The sequence below is a fragment of the Lepisma saccharinum genome, chromosome 29 (genome assembly GCF_977018435.1).
Source record: "Lepisma saccharinum chromosome 29, izLepSacc3.1, whole genome shotgun sequence".
NCBI classification, from domain to species: domain Eukaryota; kingdom Metazoa; phylum Arthropoda; class Insecta; order Zygentoma; family Lepismatidae; genus Lepisma; species Lepisma saccharinum.
The window spans coordinates 34,691,225-34,711,841 of NC_139257.1; the positions used below are offsets into that span (position 1 = coordinate 34,691,225).

The 20,617-nt window shown below is 36.5% G+C and overlaps 1 protein-coding gene across 1 annotated transcript in view; it reads right to left on the reverse strand.

Moving 5' to 3' along the window:
• Window positions 1-5,995: 5,995 nt before the first annotated feature.
• PIG-A (phosphatidylinositol glycan anchor biosynthesis class A) overlaps window positions 5,996-20,617 on the reverse strand; it is a 42,483-nt gene continuing 27,861 nt past the window's right edge. The window contains exons 8-11 of the mRNA XM_083114963.1: window positions 20,083-20,168; window positions 14,674-14,857; window positions 10,706-10,796; window positions 5,996-7,220 (exon numbers count right to left, since the gene is read on the reverse strand). Of these exons, the coding sequence (XP_082971089.1) occupies window positions 7,128-7,220; window positions 10,706-10,796; window positions 14,674-14,857; window positions 20,083-20,168 (454 nt within the window). The 3' untranslated portion in view covers window positions 5,996-7,127. The remainder of the gene's footprint in view (window positions 7,221-10,705; window positions 10,797-14,673; window positions 14,858-20,082; window positions 20,169-20,617) is intronic.

Sequence of the window (20,617 nt, forward strand, 5' to 3'; positions counted from 1 at the left end):
CCATTGTCCAGTTTTTATGGGCGTTGCACCACTGTCTCCATCTAGCAGCAAGGTCAACAGTCGCGAGTGGTTTGGGGATTGCAGATCTGCCATGAATACCCTGCTTGTGGAGTTCTCTTCTGACTGTTTTGACGCTAACAGGGTTTGTCAGCACAGTATTCAGCTTAGCAGTAACTTTTGGAGCCGTGGTTAACTTCTGCTTGGTCACAATCCTACCCAGTGTGCGTCTGTCTCTGTCAATCAACACACACTTGCGTGCACGCTGGTGCTTCGCTGATGCAGTTTTTCTGGAAGTCTCATAGGCAGTCATGATCTTCGAGACTGTGCCTCTTGATACACCAAACATTTCCGCTACTTTCGTCACAGAAGCTTCCACCATACGCGCACCCACAATTTGCCCTCTTTGAAACTCGGTCAGCTGACATGATTCACGATAACCTGCATGGACCGGTCGCTGAACTGTAACTGGCCAATCTGTCACGTTGGCCAGGGTGTATACCTCGCAGGAAGTGCCAGTAACCACAGTGCCACCTACCATTCAGATGCAAATCGTGTTGGAAATGGCTACCTGTTTTATACCAGGTGTTTCCATATTTTTGTCCATCCCCTGTATATGTACGTACTATAATAATACATGTATTAATACTACATGGTTGTCACAATAATAGAAGATAATTTGAAACCAGAAAAAATAATATTTTTAAAAGAAACCTGAATGTGAATAAAATTATAATTCTATCAATTATAGTAAAATGTTCATTCATAGTCGACTCAATTTCCAAATATTATCCAAAATTATTGTTAAAACTTGTACATTCAAAACCATGAACCAGATACATATATATATTGGGTTAAAAAATGCTTGAGTAAAAAAGCAAGTTTGTTTTTCATGAATTCACCTTCATCACTATTATGTTAACAATGTATAAAATCATACATACATGAAGTTCTTTCATACTTGAGCACAATAATTCAAAATCAATGATAATATCCATGTATTTAAAAAAAAATCTAGACCATTATTTGAATTACGAATAGTAAATTAGTCAAATTCAAAATTATTCTAGTTTATCCAACATAACTGATAAATTCATGAACAAGAAATTAGAAAAGAAAAAGAGACAAGGTTAAGTGTAGATATGTCCAATTCATCTGGAGGAAATAACTTTTTTGTCCATTGGGAAGATACATTTTGACAACTGAATTTTGTTTTGAAGGTTATATTATCATTGCCGAAGGGTAATATGAAAAACTGAGAATGTATAAAATTCTGAAGTTCATAGCACAAACTGAAAGCAAACATTTTGAAAAGTATGTACGCTACATGGTACACTTCTGTTAACAAAAAGTGGCACACTCGTTTGAGTTGAAGTCCAGCTTTGTGGGCGGAAGTACAGCCGAAGTAAGTGTTCGGAAAGCAGCAGTGTTGCATACTATCTATCGATTTAACCATATGCAGGGAATTTAGTCTCTCTCAGACTCAAAGAAAAGGCCTAACGGAAAGATTGCAGCGTAAATTTCCTGGAATTTCCACACCTACAATCAAAGTAATGTAAATGTGAAATATTCCTGAAATTTATTTTAAAAGGAAACACATTTTTGACGTTCGTGACGAAATAGTTATCACAAGTCGTTATAATGCGAGGGGCCCGGGTTCGAATTTGGCCTGAGCATGGGTGTTCTTTTTGAGTCTCTCTTCATCGTCGCGAGTAGCTGAAAATGAAAGAAAAGGAACACTAAATAACGAAAAGGAAAAAAGAACAAGCGAGGCAGAAATAGTGCTGTTGCAATTCCTAAAAATGAATGCAAAAAAAAAATTCGGAAATAGTGTTATCCTAGTCCAGGAGAAGGCTTGAAGAATAAATAAACTCCTTCCCCATACACTTTGGCAAATAGAATCGCAAAGTTGGCACTGAATATGCGATGGGAAATATAATAGAAATCCTAAAGGGAGAAGACTTTATGTCACAGCCAGGGGGGCACATGAGAGGAGGTCCCCCCCACATCAATCATCCAGGCTAATAAAAATATGTCAATGGGTGTCCTCTCATTTAACTTTAACAGTATTTTTGTAAAATAAAAATTGTCGGGCTTTACTTGTTTTACACGTGCACATTGATTTTGTAATGAGCACAAAAATAGAATTGTGACTCTCGTAAAATTCTTACCGAATGAATGAACGTCTCCATAGATTCCAGAATAATGACTCTATTTTGAAATGAATAGTTTAAAATAAAAATAAAAATATGTGCTGTTGGTTAATGAGATTCATCATCAATAGCAGAATCCGCTATATTGACGGAAACTAGAGAACGGTTATCATTTAGGGTTGCAAACACTAACCTTTCACAAATGCACGATTTCCCAGTCTCTTCATTAATTTTCACGCACAAGCTTCACTTGTATTTTGTCAGCAATGTGTACAGCATATGAACCCTATCTGATGGAAGCGTATTGCTTTCAAATTAATGTAATTAGCGAGAAGCGACATCAACATTTCGAGCTGGACAGGAAATTATGCAATCTTATGGATAAATTGCTCGAATCGCTTGGTTTCTTCACCGTGGCTTGTGGCCATGTCGGTTAAGGGCCAGCTTTGTAAGCTGAAATCCAACGCTAGAGTCCCTGTGTCTCGAAAATATTTTTTCTTACCAAACGGGTGCTACATAATGTATTTTATTCTCGTCACACCAATTGCAGCCTGAAACTTTGTTATTGTTTGCGTGCCAATAAGAAAATATGTATTGAAACTACTACTCGTTCAGAGAACGTGACTGTTACTCGAGACTACTTGAAATTGAGATATTTTAGATGCTACTAAGCCTCGATATTTATAAGAAGTGCTAAAATTGAAAATTGTTGTGTGATAAAACACACCTTTAATATTCTGAAAAAGAAAACAACTGAAATTAAGTGAGTAAATTGTGAGGAACATCAGCAGATGTATTTTAAGATGTTCCGTCATTCACGTGTCACTCTCCTCGTTTTATACATAGATATTTACAAGTGACCCACTCGATGAATGCTTGCACCTTAAGAGTAATTTTCAGATGGGAAAGAAAGAAAGCCTGGTCCAAATTGTAATGTCAAGACATGCGCAAATCGTAGATGTTATTTTCAGAAACAAACAGAATTAATCAGTAACTACAATTAATTTACCTAAACATCACTCATATGGCACTTAGAATAGAGCTGTAAAATATGTATTTCTCAAATGACTCAAACACGAAATTTAGAGTTTATTTACAGATGCGACACTTTCTCTGAGTTATGCAATTCATGGAAAATTGATTAATTTTTGCTGTAAATATTTGAGAAGCAAGAATGGACCCCTTTATACAGGAATAAACTTAAGCCTTAGGTAACTACATAAATGTGCTATTAGAAGGGTTATGTACGAGGTTAATTTTTAATTAGGGGCCGTTTTGCGCTCACGTTGCCAACATGTGTGCTTGGCATTTTGCGCATGTGCTTTAGTTACCGATATGCCTTGCACGTTGTGAAATGCTTGGTTTGGTTGTGGTGGACAATGGAAGTGGTGCAGGTGATTGAAAATCCCACCGAGTGAGAGATACGATCAGTGATCAAGATTTTGACCGTGAAAAATGTGAAAGCGGCAGACATTTATCGCCAGTTACATGAGGTGTATGGTGAGAATGTCATTGTTGAAGGCAAGGTGCATAAGTGGGTATGCCGATTGCACGAATGTTCATGCCCCTCAATCATAATGAACTCATTGGTGCATGATGTGTATTGCAACACTCTCAAGATACTTCGCCAAGCAATACAGAATAAACTACGAGGAATGTTGTCTTCCGGTATCATGTTGCTACACAACAACACACGGCCAAACAGTCGCTCATTGGTTCATTTGGCTGGATGGGCCACCCTCCGTACAGTCCGGATCTCGCCCCTAGCGATTATCACCTATTCTTCCACTTGAACACTTTCCTCGCTGGGAAGCGATTCAACAGCGCTGATGAAGCCAAACAGACCGGGACGGATCGGTTGCCTGACCTGGCAGCAGATTTCTTTGATGTGGGTCTACAAAAGCTCATCTAGCGCTACGACAAGTGTCTCAACAACTATGGGAACTACGTTCAGAAGTAGCTTAAAATACACATGAACAGCCACAGAGGTAATTAAATTTCTTCCCTTGCATGTTTTAGTTTTATTTCAAACCGGCCCCTAATTAAAAAATAAATCAAATTTTGGATTATGTTCACAATTTTATAACCAAAATGTAATTTTATGTACCGCTTTTGATCCACAATTTTGTCACTGCTATAGCACCATAATTTTATTTTGTTTACCACATTTGAACCCGAAATTGACTGTTTTTGTATAGAAATTTTGCTTTTTTTATTTACCAAAAATATGTGCCTCTAATAATAAATAATAAGAGAGTATCCAAGCAATTTCAAGAATTCTGCTAGATATTTATTATATTGGAACATATTGAACATAATTTTAATGACATAAGTTGTTCAAATTAAAATTTGTATCAAATTTATAAACTCAAAAAACTACAGCAACGTGTACATATTTAAGGAACTAATTTTGTCAACTATTAACTACTTTTCACATTGCAAATTATTGTAGACTATGTAAATATGTAAGAAAGCTTTCTGTAATTTTCAAAACATTTTTTTTTCAGCCTGTCTTTCGACTTGACATTCAATTTTAAGTGACAGTAAGCACTATGCATCTCATTGATTAGAAAATATGACATCACATGAGCTAAACATTTTCTTCATGTTTGAGAGATCGAAAATATGGGAAAAAAGATCAAGATAGGAAAAATTACAGAAATATGCTGTTTTATGTAAACTAAATATGTAATATCCTGGTAAATATGTAACATAAAACTTATGCAAAATCATGTCAGTTCTATAATTTGTTGACATTTTCCTGTTGAAGGTAGAATAGAATAGAATATGTAATTACATACAAATCTGGGCTCTACTCATGATACTGGGTCACCACTGACATTTTGAAGCTCTTACCAAAGATTGAGATTTGGACAGATTGCACTAAAACAGAGATACATAGATACATGGGAACGCTTTCATATTTTTTTTCAATTTCATACCTTACCCAGGATTTTTAATTTTTTTCCCCTGAAGAGCTGAAATGCTTTAATTATTTGCTGATAATTGCCACGTAAAACTCCTTTTCCGTGTCTTTCCTCCAGACTTGCTTGGCACATCTTCACTCAACAGTCTCTCCAAATTGAGCAACTTCATCACATTGTCAACTGGCACATATGAGCACAATGTTTCCATTCACTGAAGCAGTTTTGCTGGCATAACCTATCCCTTAGAAACAATGATGTAATTCTGGGAACTTTTTGAATGTACCTCATACAGTCAAGGGCAAAGATATAGGCTAATTGTCCATCATTTTTCTTTTATTCCACTTACTGTGTTGTTTTCAGGAATGGAATTCTGTTGATGCAAAGCAGATGTTTTCTGCTTATTGATGTTTTTTTTAAATTTCAATTCATGATCATCTCAAATGTAGAAAACAGACTGAATGAAAATTGTGTTGGACAGTTCACTTACTATGTCTTTTGCTGTTGAGTGTGCAAGCAATCCTAGCGACAACCTCCCTAAATCATACACCGTTAACTGCTTTCCAAATGAATTTGTCAAACCAAATTCTATGTTCATGATGGATGCAGTTTAAAATTACTTGCGTGAAATTCAGAAATTTCGTATTTCCGCATTGCAACGTGGGAATACGAAATTTCTAAATTTCACGTAACTAACAAATTCAATGTGTTTCCACGTTTTCCAGATATATTTTCAAATAAATTTCCACATCATTTTACAATACTCAACGTAGTAATATATACATATTAAGCATTCAACTTAGGAAGTTATTCAAATGGATGACGTAGATACACAGGGTGTCTACCAAAATAACAAATCCCAAATTCTGAACTTTTTCTTGACCTTGTTTTTTCTTTTTCTTCACATTTACTTATTCACCCCCTACTTAGGCACAGTTGCAAAATTAAGAAAGTAAGACATTTTTTTTCAATTAAAAGAACCTACTACAAGATAAAAACTAAAGCTGTACTTTAACAAGAACTTTAGACTTGCTTTAAATATTATTACATGTAAAAATTAATGCTTTAGACTTCATCCTGGATGAGAAATGGCCACATTACTTTATTTAATATTTTAACAAAACATCACACATACAAGAATATAATTCTTAAGTAACGAAGTGACCAAGTATTAACCACAACTAAAGACATTTTTTTTCATTTCCAAATATTCAATTTTATCAAATCCTAGTACAGCTACGTATATAAACGGCCAATGTAAGTTCACTATATTGTAAAAATAACAAAAATTCTTGACCAAAAGCATAATTTCTTGACTTTCTTGATTGGTAGACCCCTGATACAGCATTGTTGTAAATAAAATGAAAAAGCAAAATAAAAGCATAGGAACAAATATTTTTAAACAAAATATCTACAGTCTACAAGCTTGTTGGAGAAAAATGTGAAGATTGTTTTTCTCCGTCTAATGGTGGCAAGCACAAAAACCTTCTCCATGATTATTCCACTCCTACACTATTGTTCCGTTTGATTTGCTTTATTTTACTTCGTTTTTGTGCCACTTTTGGCTAATTTGCGAAGAGGGGGATGAGTAATGATATGATGAAATTGATAAATGGACACTCACAAACATCCATGCCCAGGCCGGGATTCGAACCTGGGACCCCTGTCGTCGTAGTGTGATGTGCTAACCACTCCGACATGGAAGCCGGCTCACTCCTACACTAATTTTCTTGATTTTTCCAGGAACCCTGCTTAAAGGTTTAAGAGAAAGAAAACACCCAAACTACACACTACTAAAGCTTAGTAACTTACAATTTTAATAGAACAAAAAACAATAATTCATTACTACTGAATAAAAATTCATTCCTTAATCAAATAAACATAACATTATTTACAAAAATTGACTGCTAATAAAAAATATCTGTGCATCACTGTTTTTTATGAACACGAGGAAGACAATTATTGTGAAAATGCAACAATCAATGACTGTTACTCTTTTCTGATATGAAATTCAGTAAGGCCACTGTTGATTCAGTTATATGCAAGTCTACTGTCAAGATAATTTTCTTCTGTTCCGTCTTCTTAACTGTTTATCTTGATCAGCATTGCTTGATTCAGGAATGTAATCCCTTGCAATGTCAATAAGCTGAAATGAAAAGTATGTACAATGTATTTTCTTATTTTCATGTACTTTGCATTTTTTCTTGTTTCACAACTGATATTTCTATGCAGAGGTAAACAACACTAATACTTAGAACAGGGTGGCTGGCTACTCGCTGGGAATTCCTGGAATTATGCGCGAATTATTGGCTCCAGGAATTGTGTGTGAATTTTTTTCCATAAATGTGAATAATCGTAACTTTTATCAATCCAAATCCCATTGAATTTATACATATTTATTAATGCCCTGAGATAAGTATTTCACAGTTTAGCATTTACATTTATCGACACAGAGGCGTGGCATGCATGTAACCAGTGTTACCGCAGGTAAAAGAAAAATGTAAAGAAATTAAAAAGTTTTTCTTCTCAATAAAATAACAATATTGTTAAATAAGTTAACCGACAGCGTTGCAGTTACAGAGGACATTTTTTCTGCAGCCGACAAAAGCGAAGAGACAGGCCGTTCCGCTACCCTCAAGAGGTAACAAGAGGAAAGGGCACCCGCCAATGCAAGAAAACAGTGGGGAAAGACTTGGAGGCAAGTGTGCTAGGGGGTTATTCATATGCCCGTTTAGGGGCTCTGTTGCCGCTGCAGCCTACCGGATCAGCAAGTGTTGTCACATTGGATTTCCAGAAAAGAGCTAAATCCTGCCTAAAACGGGGATACTATTTCTCTGAAGCAACAAGAGCTAGATTGCAAAGCCAAAGCTGGATTTAACTACAACTGAGACCGTTTAGTAATAGACGAAAAGATAAGTACTTGATGTGATTCGTGATCTGGACAAACCTTGCTCCAAAAAACTAACTTGGACGTACATCTGGAGTTCCTCCCACCGCTGGAGGAGGGGAATTCTGTCATCTGCTCAACGTCAAACTGACCCGAATGTGTGGTTCTTCTTCCACCTCTTTTGCAAAGAAACCGAGATGGTTGACAAGGCTTGACTACTATTCACTGGATTTTCTCAGTAACTCTCCCATGAGTGGTAGTTCTTTCTAGGAGTGATTGTGGCTAAATAAATCGTTGAGCGGATTGCATAAAAAAATTTTAAAAAAATCCAGATCAAAGGCATGTTTTTTTGTTTTTTTTGGGGGGGGGGGGGGTAGGGTGGAGATGATAACGTCTGATGGCCGGTAGTTTTGAAAAAGTCACGCCATGCCACTGTATATACACCAATACATTTTTTTTTTCTTTTTGAAAGTTTGCCTTAAAAACCGGGAGTTATATTTGAATTTTATAATGGTCCTCAAGTGACCACCCTGTTAGAGGCATGCATATTTCGTTTTTAACGGAAACATGAAATGTAAAATAACGCAGTGTAATGTTAATTTTTCATGTTTTTGAAAGATGTGAGGTGCATTTTCCAATACTTTAGTATTATACAGACTACCTCCAATTAGTATGCTATAGGTACCTAACCTTCATATGTAATTAGTACACCATAGGAACCTAATGTAACTAATTAGATATGAAGGTTAGGTTAGGTACGTATTAATTGGTGGTCCGTATAATACAGTGTCCGGCACCAACACTTCCAATAAGAAAGTTTTATAACTAAACAACAAACAAGTTTATTGACATGCGTTTTTTTTTTTAAAAAAAGATAGAGAAACTCAATAAGTTTTATTATAGTGGCAGTGGCATCAATACAAGTGTGTTGGATACGATAATGCGCCTGCTTATTTCATAGCCTGTTGCGTATTCGCTTGGTCGGAGTTTCTTCGTGCTTTCGATTTGTGTGGAAATGGTGTTTCCAGTGCAGCAAAAAGTCGAATGCTGCTATTGATTAGCAGAATTTAAGTTTCCAAAAATTGTCCAAAGGAATCGCTTAAATGAAGTCCTCGAAGGTCGTTGGGTCTGACATGGTGGTCCCATCGCATGGCTTTCTAGATCCCCTGATCTTACCCCTTTGGGGCTACATAAAGTACGTGTACAGAACCCCAGTACTGGATGTGGATGATTTGAGTCAGAGGATTGTCAGTGCTTGTGACACAGTCACCCCGCAGATGCTGGAAAACACCTGGCAGGAGATAGAATTCCGTTTGGACGTCTGTCACGCAACACATGGTACACGTGAAGATCTACTGATTACCATAAAAACTTGGTGAGTTTCTCTGTCTTTTCAAAAAAACCGCATGTCAATAAACCTGTATGTTACTTCGTTATAAAACGTTCTTATTCGTAGTGTTGGTGATGGACACCCTGTACTAAAGTACTCATTTTCCTACCAAGTTGTCATGATGCAAAATAAACTACAAAATGTGAAATAAACTTTTAAACATGAAATTTAGAGTTTATTTACTGATGCGATGCGAGTTATGCAAATCATGGAAAATTCATGATTTATGCGTAAATATAAGAGAAGCAAAAATTGGCTCCTTTACACATGTTTCATCTTCATCTCATTCCTTTCCACAGGTGTCTTACCACCAGGTTTACCAACAAGAACCCTCTAAACTTTTCTATCCTTTCTCATACATGCTGCATGGTCTGCCCACTGAAATCTAATATCAGCAGAGGAATATAGATTATGTAACCTTCTCCACTCCCTTTTCTTTCAATCCTTCTCTTCTTGCTGATTAAAACAAGCTTGAAAAGAAATGGAATATCATTTTTTTTGTTTATATTCTAGTTTTTATCATTTAAATTTTGAAGGCTTAATGCCTTAATAGTCTTCACAAGTCATAAATATAATTTCTGCATCTTCTTTTTAAAATCAGACTGAATTATAGGAGCACAACAATGAGAAAAATCCAGAATCCCAGACAGCAAAGGCATTGACTAAAAAAATATACGAGGTATGTACTGAAAGTAATGAGCCAAGTAATATTACTATAAGTCAGAAACCACTATTTTAATTCTACCCATAGTAATACATAATTTGGACCTTGTTGTTACCTTTCCACACAACATCCAGATCGTAACAGCAGCTGGAAAATGCCACTCTTGTATAAGTCCGTTTCGGCACGACATAACAACCAGTGAACCTCATCCTTCACCTCGTCATTGTTGTCAAACTTGGTACCCAGAATGCTGTTCTTCAACAGAGGAAACAAGTGAAAGTCTGACAGGGCTAGGTCTGGGGTGTAGGGAGGGTGGGACATTAACTCCCAGCCCATCTTTTCAATTTCCTGTATGGGAATGGATGTCATGTTGTAAGATGACATTGTGCTTGACATTGTGTTTAACAGAAACGCTGATAAATTTCTGCAGCTCCAATGTTTTTACTACCAAGAAATTACACGACAGCACATTGACAAAATGAACCATCTTTCTTCTACCGACAGCACTGACAGCGGAAGTGCGCATGTGCCAGCATATGGTTCATGAAGTGGACAACAGATGGCTGTACCTGCCATACATGTGGTTTCAACCGAAATGGCCAAGGCCTGAGAATAATCAAACAAGGCTCACAACTTTCAGTACGTGCCTTGTAAAAACTAAAAGACAATCTGATGAAAACTTTCACTTACATGTTTAGGCACCAACCAGTCCAATGCTTTTATAATTAAATAGCAAAGAGATATCACCAATAAGAAAGGCGCAACCCCACTATCCAAATACCTGCAAGATAAATGAAATCATTTTTATATTTATATGGAAATGTTATTTAGCATCACTTTTCTGCCATTTTTGGTTAATTGCTAAAATGAGGATGAGTGATGATTATGTGAAACTGATAAAGGGATATTTACAAAGAATGCAGAGGCTAGGATTCTAACTTGGGAACTTCAGTGGCAAGATTAAAAGTCAACAATCTAACGTTCTCAGCCACCAACGCAACTGACCAATCATTTTAAGTTGAGTTAAACTATTTCTAACACCACTTTCAGTTTGATTTAATTCTATCATTTAGAGGCAGGCACTACTGTTGGATTAAAAATTATACATACTCCAGTTTGAACTTAAAAATTAAGCAGAGGACCTACATTAAAACATTACATCAAAATTTAGCTAAACACAATTCTTAATTTTCAGATTTTTTAAATTTGTCAAATAACGGTTCTTTTCAATTTCGCGAAACAACTTTTTCTTAGTATTGGGTAGTCCTATAAATACAATAATGTCTTGTTTTGAAGCTCTTCGTATCCGTTTTCAAAATCCATTATCATTGTCAATTCACATTGCAAAACCGATTTTTATTCAATGGAGTAAAGATGCATGTGGAACGTGGCAACACTACACACATCGACTCGCTGGGTCAGCCCACGTGTTTTACATTGCATAAACCACTGTTTCAAAAAACTGGAGGTTCAAAATTAACTGAAAGTGTACTTAACATGTTTTTGAGTCCACTTTTATACTCAAATAGGCTTGTCGGTACTCAACCTACAGTTAAAGAGAGATCCAAACCATTGTGCACTACAGAAGATCAAGCCCAGGACCTATGAACTGAATTATCCTTTAAGAATATAAGTTCAACATACCACTGAACTCGCAATGCTACATTCTTACACGTTGGCAGGAAAAGGTGCAGGGTGCAGCAATCTTTAAACAGTACCAAAGTAGTACATTAATTGGTGCTGACTAAGGATGCAAAGTAGTACATTAATTGGTGCTGACTAAGGATGGACGATATTGAAAATTTGATATTGCAATATATCAAGAAAATATCGTCACAGACAATACTATATGATATTTTTCCCATATCGTGATATCAGCGATATATCGTCTTCACAATATATACAGGAAAACCTCGTTAATACGATATTGGTTAATACGAAGTACCCTTTAATCCGAAGTTCTTCCCATTCCCCAGCCGATAAGATAGGATTTATAATGTATTTCAGTACGGATAAATCGAAATACGAATAATTTTTAATACGAAGTTGTTTACAAGATCCTTCAGCAAAACTGGTTTCATTTAATTCGAAGTAGACACCTGCGTAAGTAGACAAGAGAAGATCGAATGTGGAGAGAGCTTGGATGTTATTTTAATTTGACCTTCACATGTTTCCTTGTCCTAAGAGCTGCTGACAACTCGAGGGAAGCAGCCCAAAATGCCCGCTGGACATTGTCAATATGCATGGTAGGTCAAGCTCTTTCCCCGCTGAATGCGCCACCTTGGAAATATTCACCAGTGCTAAGATGAGAAATGCGAGATAAGATCGCAGGAATGCTCCAAAATACAAGACGCGTGGCACCTCGAAGTTCCACCGATCTGTCTAGCTCTGAGCTCGAGATTCAGCAATTTCCCGAGAGCGAGCAACTTTTGGCCTGGTAGCCAAACAACTTCCGGTAACCACTTTCATTAAAAGCATGTTCTTTGTGCCCTGTAGAACTTCATAAAAAAAAGGGAAACTGTTACAGATAATCAAAGCCACATAGTCCAACTAAATATCGTCGACCTGCTTAATGCGTTGTCATCTAGGTTTCCCGCAAAAGTTGACATCGATCTTACGTATGTTGCAACTCCAGTTTCCTGCTTCATACGTTTCCCAACTGTGCCGGTCATAAAATTTGCCAAAACAGTGTTCTGTTAGCTGAGTGACTTCTCCCCTCTTTCTATCAGCAAACAGGGGGGAAAGGGGGGTCCGTTGCTAATTCTTTTGGCCACGATTTTCTTGCTCGTGTGCGAACACGGGCTCCTTTCCTTTGGCATCTAAAAAAAAAGCAACCAGTTCTGAATACCTTCTTCAGAACGAACAAAAACCACAGACTAAGTAAAAGAAAAGTGACCCCCTCCCTTCTCCTACAACAGCTCTTTATCCGCCACTGGTGTGCATGGTAATGTAATAATTGCAGAATTCAAGTCCCTCTTTCTTGTTTGAATGCAGCTGTCTGGATAGGAAATATTGTCCGTATTATTGTCTGTTTCATGGTAAAACGTAATGCAAGGATTATTTTTCTTTTTCACACTGCTGATAAAAGTTCGGTCTTCAACAACTGTGTTATCTTTAAAATGCGGATGATTTCCCTTCTGCCACCTGCTGCTCTTAACTTCCAGCCGGTCTCATTGTGCTTACGCTGCACCTGGCGCCAGTGTTTAGTCTAGCGTCTGGAAAGCTGACGCTTGCCCATAACGGCAATGACTCATCCAGTGCGAAGGACTAAGCATCATTGTTAATCTCGCAAAGCTGTTTTGATTTGACGATAACGAAATTCAATCTCCAGAAAGAAAAACAAGAGGTAAAACACTCCATGATGCACATAAAGTTCATATAATCGCCACTTTTATTAGCATGCTGCTGTTAAAAAAACAACAAAATAAACAAACCACAATGCTCAATGTAGGAATACGAGAGGAAAAGTTTTGGCGGAGTGAGTGTTTGACCTCCAGAATACTCCTGACTCCTACAATAAATTGTCGATTTATCTGAAAATACGCAAGTTTCGTAAAGCTTGTTTTGAGTTCATTTTATGCTGATGAGCTAAGCGGGACTAAATATACAGTTTAAAGTGGGATCGAAACCAGAGTGATTATCGATTGCGGCACTGTTTAATGTATCCTAGGATACACATTCGGTGCAAACAGATCGCAAGTTGTGTGTTTACTTTTTTAGAGTGGATTACAATGCAAGTTGAGGAAGAGTTTGGACTGATCCCTGCAAAGGGGGAGGGGGGCAGGCGAATATGATGTTAACTGAAGCAAAGAAAACGTGACTTTTTTTACGATGTGTTTTAGACAGCCAAAACAGAACAAAATTTACAGCCCCGATTTTTCTTTTTCTTTTTTTTTTTTTTTTTGTGCCAGGGAAAGGTTGTGTACCAGTTAATCCTGTAACGGACAATGTTCTAGTGAACGCACATAAAATCCAATATTCATTCTGTCCAATTATCTCCCATCTCTTGCTCGCGCCAATGTGACTACTGTCAAGATTCTTCCGAGTTTCACTTCTTGCAATAAACGAGATTGTTTCCCTTTCCGTAGGTCTCCGTGCAAACGAGTTTCTTATGAACTAAAATTGTAAGAATTTTGTGGAAGAGCAACGACTTTGCACAATTAAAACAAAATACCGTTTTTTAAAATACTTTTTGCCACAACATGCATCCTGTGCATAACCAGTTGTATAACTAGGCAGGATAAATGGTGTTAACCGTCTCTTTGGAATCTTTGTGTCCGCGTAAGCTCCGTGTTCTCATTTTGTGTAACATTTTTTACGCTTTCTTTAAAACCTACAATATTATTATATAGTACATATAAAGCTTATTTTCTGAGCTACCACCAAATATAAAACATCCGTTGTGGGGGTAATTTATACTCTACTTTATTTACACCTGAAAAACAGGCGCCATCTTGAAAAGTTTGGATAACTCGAAGTTGTTTAATTCGAAGTTGACATTTCTTGGTCCCTTGAACTTCGTAGTAATGAGGTTTTCCTGTATCACCAAAATATCATGATATAGCATCTAGTTGATTATCACCTGGATGATATATTTTCAATATCATGATATATCATCTGGACGATATATCACCCAACACTAGTGCTGACCTACTAACCTTCGTAGTTGTTGGCCCAAAGTTCTATATTGTTCCTTTGTGATTGTATTGTAAACATTCTCGGTTCTCTTTGTAACATTCATCCAATTATACAGGGATTTCACCCTATCATGGCACTCAAAAGGTGGTACGATATCTCCCATTTTCAAATCCTTAATGGCTATTTCCAAGCCCTCAAGCAGTGCTGGAAAGAAAAAAAATACAAATACATTCATGTCTCACAATAATACACATGTGACAACAATACATGTTCATAAACTGAATGTCACTTTGTAACCCCACAAAGAAAGAAGAAAAAATGGCTCATTTGATACCAATGCATCAACCAATATCAGTACAGAATTTATGGATTAAAATTCAATCAGCTATTCCAGATGATTCTTTTCTTTTCTCTGGCTGGGTTGGCATAGAAGTCAAGCCTCTCAATTTCTCTGGTCTTCCACCACTCCTCTCTTACCAGGGTGTTCCAATCTTGTCCTCTTCTCCTAATACTCTCCGCTATCTGCTCTTTCCACCAACATCTTGGTCTTCCTCTTGGCCTTATTCCCACTCCTTGTGCATTGTAAGCTCTTACTGGTAGTCTTTCTGCATCCATCCTCTTTATGTGTTCGAACCATCTCACCTGTACCTGATCTATCCTGTCCTGAAGCTTCACCACACCCACTGTCTGTCAGATCTCCTCATTCCTTATTCTATCCCTTCTAGTCTTCCCCAATATACTCCTTAAAAATTTCATCTCCACTGCCTGCACCTTTCTTTTGTCTCTCTGTCATTGTCCAAGTCTCTGCTCCATACATAATTATTGGCACATAGTATGTGTTCTATATTACTTTCTTGCATTGTATAGGTACATCCCTGTTCCATATTAATCTTCAAACGCTTTGATAGAGTCCACCACCCATTTGTCCTCTACTGTTTACCTCCTCATCTATTCTTCCACTTCTCTCAATTATGCTTCCTAGATATTTGAAGCTCTCCACTACCCTCAACTCTTCAGTGTTCACTTTTATTCTTGGTACATTTCTGGCTCTTTCTTGTTGTTATTAGCACCTGCTCTTCTAATTTCCCCACATAACAATTTCACAGACTATAAATTATGTAAGATGCATACATTTATTTAAATTTGCACCAAAATCCCATCATTAAATGAGGGGACAAACCTCCTGGCTCTAATCACAAGTAGCACACTATTCTATTAATCTGCTATGACATTTCTCAGAGCATGGTACGCATACAATACTTTCGTTGTATAATGTTGTAAGATACTCAATGGCAAGAACAAAATTAAACCAGTTTTAATGAAACGTCTTTGTACAATAACAATACTCAATTCGTTTCTTCTTCCATTTTATACTCTTCTACGGGGTGTCCCAAAATGAATGTTACCATTTCAAATGTAAATAACATCTTTATTAATGAATCTGTTGACAAGAAATTTGAATGACACACATTATACAAACAGGAGATTCATTATGTAGGTGTCGAATATATCACATAGGTGGGGTCCCATTATTTGTCAGAAGGACACGTGCTCTTTCCATGGCTTGTTCCATGACTTTTCTTAATGTATCTGGGCCAATAGCATGAATCTCCTCCTGGATGTTGTTTTTGAGATGGGAGGAGTGTCCAGGGCTTACTTCTAAACACCCGGTCTTTGATGTAACCCCATAGGAAAAAGTCTGGTGCTGTTAAATCAGGGGATTTGGGAGGCCAGTTAAGGTCAGAGTATCGAGAGATTATCCGTTCTTCAAAGATCTCTCTTAACAGCTGCATTGTCTGTCTGGCCGTACAATAAATCTCCTGTTTGTATACTACGTGTCATTCAAATTTCTTGTTAACAGATTGATTAATAAAAATGTTATTTATATTTGAAATTGTAACATTCATTTTGGGACACCCTGTACAAGACATGCCAACATCCTACACATCACTTAATATAAGACCAAGCAATGAATGCTTCTCTTTAAAATAGTTCCTTCCTATTATTATACTTACTTATTTACTAAACCGTCCTCTTCTACCTTGCGGTGTAGAGGTTTTCCAGAAGGATCGCCATCTGTCCCTGTCCTGCACTAAACCTTGCACTTCTTTCCAGTCGCTTACTTCCACAGCTCTCTTTACATCGTCTTCCCACACTTTTCTAAGTCTTCCTCTTGGTCTTGTTCCCTGCAGTATTACTTCGTAGACCACTTTAGCTATGTGCATTCCACCCATTCTCTTCGCATGACCAAAACATTCAGTTGGTTCTGTTCTACTTTCTCCAGTAAAGGAGAAACTCTCAAACAATTTCTTATGGTGTGATTTCTCACTCGATGTCATCTTGTTTTTCCTTCTATCTTATGCAAGAATCTCATTTCCTTTGTTACTTTGGTGTTTTGATGTAAATGTCCAGGATACGCAGCTGTGCAGAATCGTGGGTATGTATCTGGTTTTATACACTGCTAGTTTTGTTAACTTCATTGTTTCCTTTTTATTGAGGAAGTTTTGCTTCAAGGCATTAAATAAGAACCCTGCTACTTGTATTCAGCCTAGGGATGTGACGAAGCTGAAAATTTACCGATGCCGATGTACTCGCCGATAATTTTTGGAACCGATACCAATATTTAACCGATTCCGATACATAAGATTATTAAACAGAAATGGGATGTTATTTTCAGCATCACAAAAATACATTTGCTATGTACATTTGTATTGCATATCATATGTATATACATATATATTCTTAAGAGATGCGAATGTACATTTGCATCTACAAAAGGTGGTTATGTGAACCTTTAAGAAGAACATGGATTCTCAAGAGATTTTACATTAGTACACAAGCAGTTCTTTGAAATGCAAAATTAATTCCTGTTCTTAATGTTGGAAATTTACTGCTGCCAGATACAACTTCAGAAACACGAGTTTTGGAAACACTTCAGGAAGTACCCGACTTCTTCTCTTATCGCAAATCTGTTCAGCAACACTGAACACTCAATCACTGAATACTGATGCAGCAGGTATGCCCAAGTATTTTCGCAGCACTTGCTTCAGGTTTGAATACTCATTTTTGAATTTCCAATACAACAGCAGATCCTGGTTCAGCAATGTACTGCTTTATTTCTGATTTTGAGTTAGGTTGATCCTCTGAATGAGAGTTTGCAATAATTTTATTACAAAAACTCTACAATGATGAAGAATCTTATTAGAAGATAAAACTCTAGTATTATCTGTACCGGTTTAAATATCGGATTTTTGCCGATGCCGATACCGATGCCGATATGTCAATTTCTGCTGATTTTTATACATCCCTAATTCTGCCCTACTATTATTCACATTACAAATAGTGTAATCTCAATCACAGAAATTTAAACCTTTCTAATAAATATAATTTTTAGTTAACACAAAATCTTGCACACATTAGATCAAAAATATCATATCTGATAATTCAAACACGTAACATCAACAATCAGTTAATGATCTCACACTCCCTACCATCCAGCAGGTTAGTCCATAACCATTAACCATACTTAGTCAGTATAACGACACAACTAAATTCCAACATGTTATTAAGCACTAGTATCTTTAAACATACAAAAAGACAAACAGGGTGGGGCATCACAATGATAGCTTTTTGATATTCAGTTTATCTATGTGATTCTTTGAATATTTTAAAGAAAAGTCTGGCAGACTAATACAATAGAATTGCAATGGAAAACTTACATGTTAATTCAACTTTAAATTGATACAATGTCTAAGTATTGACATCGGAATTACTATGGATGCCAGCTCAGCTCTAGTATTGGTTATTATTACAGCTGAGCCAATATTGATGTATAAATACCGGTCATTAATTTTCATCATTATCATCATACGTGGGGTTTGGATAAATGCCAAGTGACACTTTCGTGCAGTCTAATTATTCTGAAAGTTATGGAAAATTAGTTTCCATTGATTTTGTACCAATATTATGTGAAAAACTGTATTTTGTGATTACATAACAAGTATTTATATATTCTGATGTAATTTTTTAATATTTTAAAGCAAAATCCTGTTGAGTTTTGTTTATACTTGAAATGCAATACTTGCCCATTAATATGAATCATCAATATTTTGAACATCTTTTAATTGTTACAATTTTAAAGCATCAATATCAATATTGGAGGGAGTCTGTAAGAATAAATACAGTGCCTTTTTCAGCTGAGTCGCCCATGGAACGACAGGAAGTAAGATTGCATCTGCCGGCATTTAGACCCACAGCTGTACACTGACGTGCCACTGGATGTGTCAGTGCTTAATTATCCAGATAGCTGGTGTCCAGTTTGCACATGTTTGTGAAGTGTTAAGGTGTTAACAAGTGTTTTAGATTTTTTTTGTTTTAGTTTACATATTACTGGTGCTATTCTGCAGTCCAACTTGAAACAACGCATTTTTATACACAACTCTTACGTCATTATAAATTCTTGTAGGGAAGTTAATTAAGTTTTGCAGCAGAATTCCCAGATGTTCCTGTTTCACACAGAGACAGTGTTTGAATACTTGTGAACAAATTTAGGTTATCAGGGTCTGTTATTGATAAGAAACAAAGAGTAAAGTGGCATGTGCTTAAAGAGGAGAAACGTTGAAGTACGATCAAAAATTCCAAGAAACAGACATTTTCATGATGTCTGCATGGCGAGCTACCAAGCTTTCAAACCTGAAACCATACATTAGAAGAACTGAAAGAAAATATCAGGAGGCAAATTGAAGCAATTTTGGAAGAGGAACTGATAAGTGTTAGTGAAAATTTCCTTTCAAAATGCCGTAAATGTGTGGATGCAGGAGGATATCATTTCCAACACCTCGTGTAACAAGGTATGTGCTCATTTTAATTGTAACTGCCAATGTGATTGTACGAGCTTCTTTCATTATATAGCTAGCGGCTCCAGTTACGCAGATATTGCATCCTTTGATTGATTGATTTGTTTTTTTAAGTCCACTTTATGCACAGAAAGGCTAATCGGGACTGAACGTACAATTTAAAGTGGGATCCAAACCAATATGTGCCTCCACCAGGTATCGAACCTGGGACCCCTTTATTACAAGGCGACGACGCTACCACTGCACCATCGAGGAAGCCCAGATATATTGCATCCTGTTTGCCGGCAGGCGCAGTCTTACTTTCCGGCACGGTAGCCGCCGTTCCGTGCGCAACTCGATCAAAAAAGGCACTGTATATTGATTCAAAGTGGTAGCAGCTCAGCCCTAGTTATATTATATTCAAACTCCATGGGACCAAGAAAGCAACATGTTATAAAACTTTCCTGGATTTTACATTTTCCCGCATATTAAGTTTTTCATTTTCTCCTTCAAACGTAAAATCTACGTTCTACTGTAATTACTTCAATTTAGGAATGCTAACGAAAAAATGAAAATCCAACATATAATACTCACATGGCAAATCTGGTTCTGTAAGATATATTAACTCTGGTGGTAGAACTTCCGGTATGCCTCCGACTTTTGTACTAACAACCTGCAAACTAAAGATACATATTACAATAAGTTTATTGTTATTTTATAAAATTAGAAAAGTAATATTAAAATAATAATAATAATAAATTCTACATTACACTACACCACAAAAAGCATTACATTGAATATTGATGTTTATTTTTGATTCTCGACTCTCCTGCCTGGTCTCACAATACGATCCCCAACCTTATGAAAATGAATCTCATTGGACATTTCTCCTACCCTTAGCCTGGTTTTGAAAAATAAAATAAAATTTATAATATATAGCTTAATTTCCAAAGTCAAAACCCATTGAAGTAAAATAGCAATTATTCTTTACAGAGGTAAATTGAGCCATTCAGATTCTTAATGCAAAATTTTATATTGAATTGTTACAATATATCTTCTTCAAAGCTTTCATTATATCATATCCCCACTTGTGTTCCGAGTAGTTTCAATTCATAGATTTATTTTACTA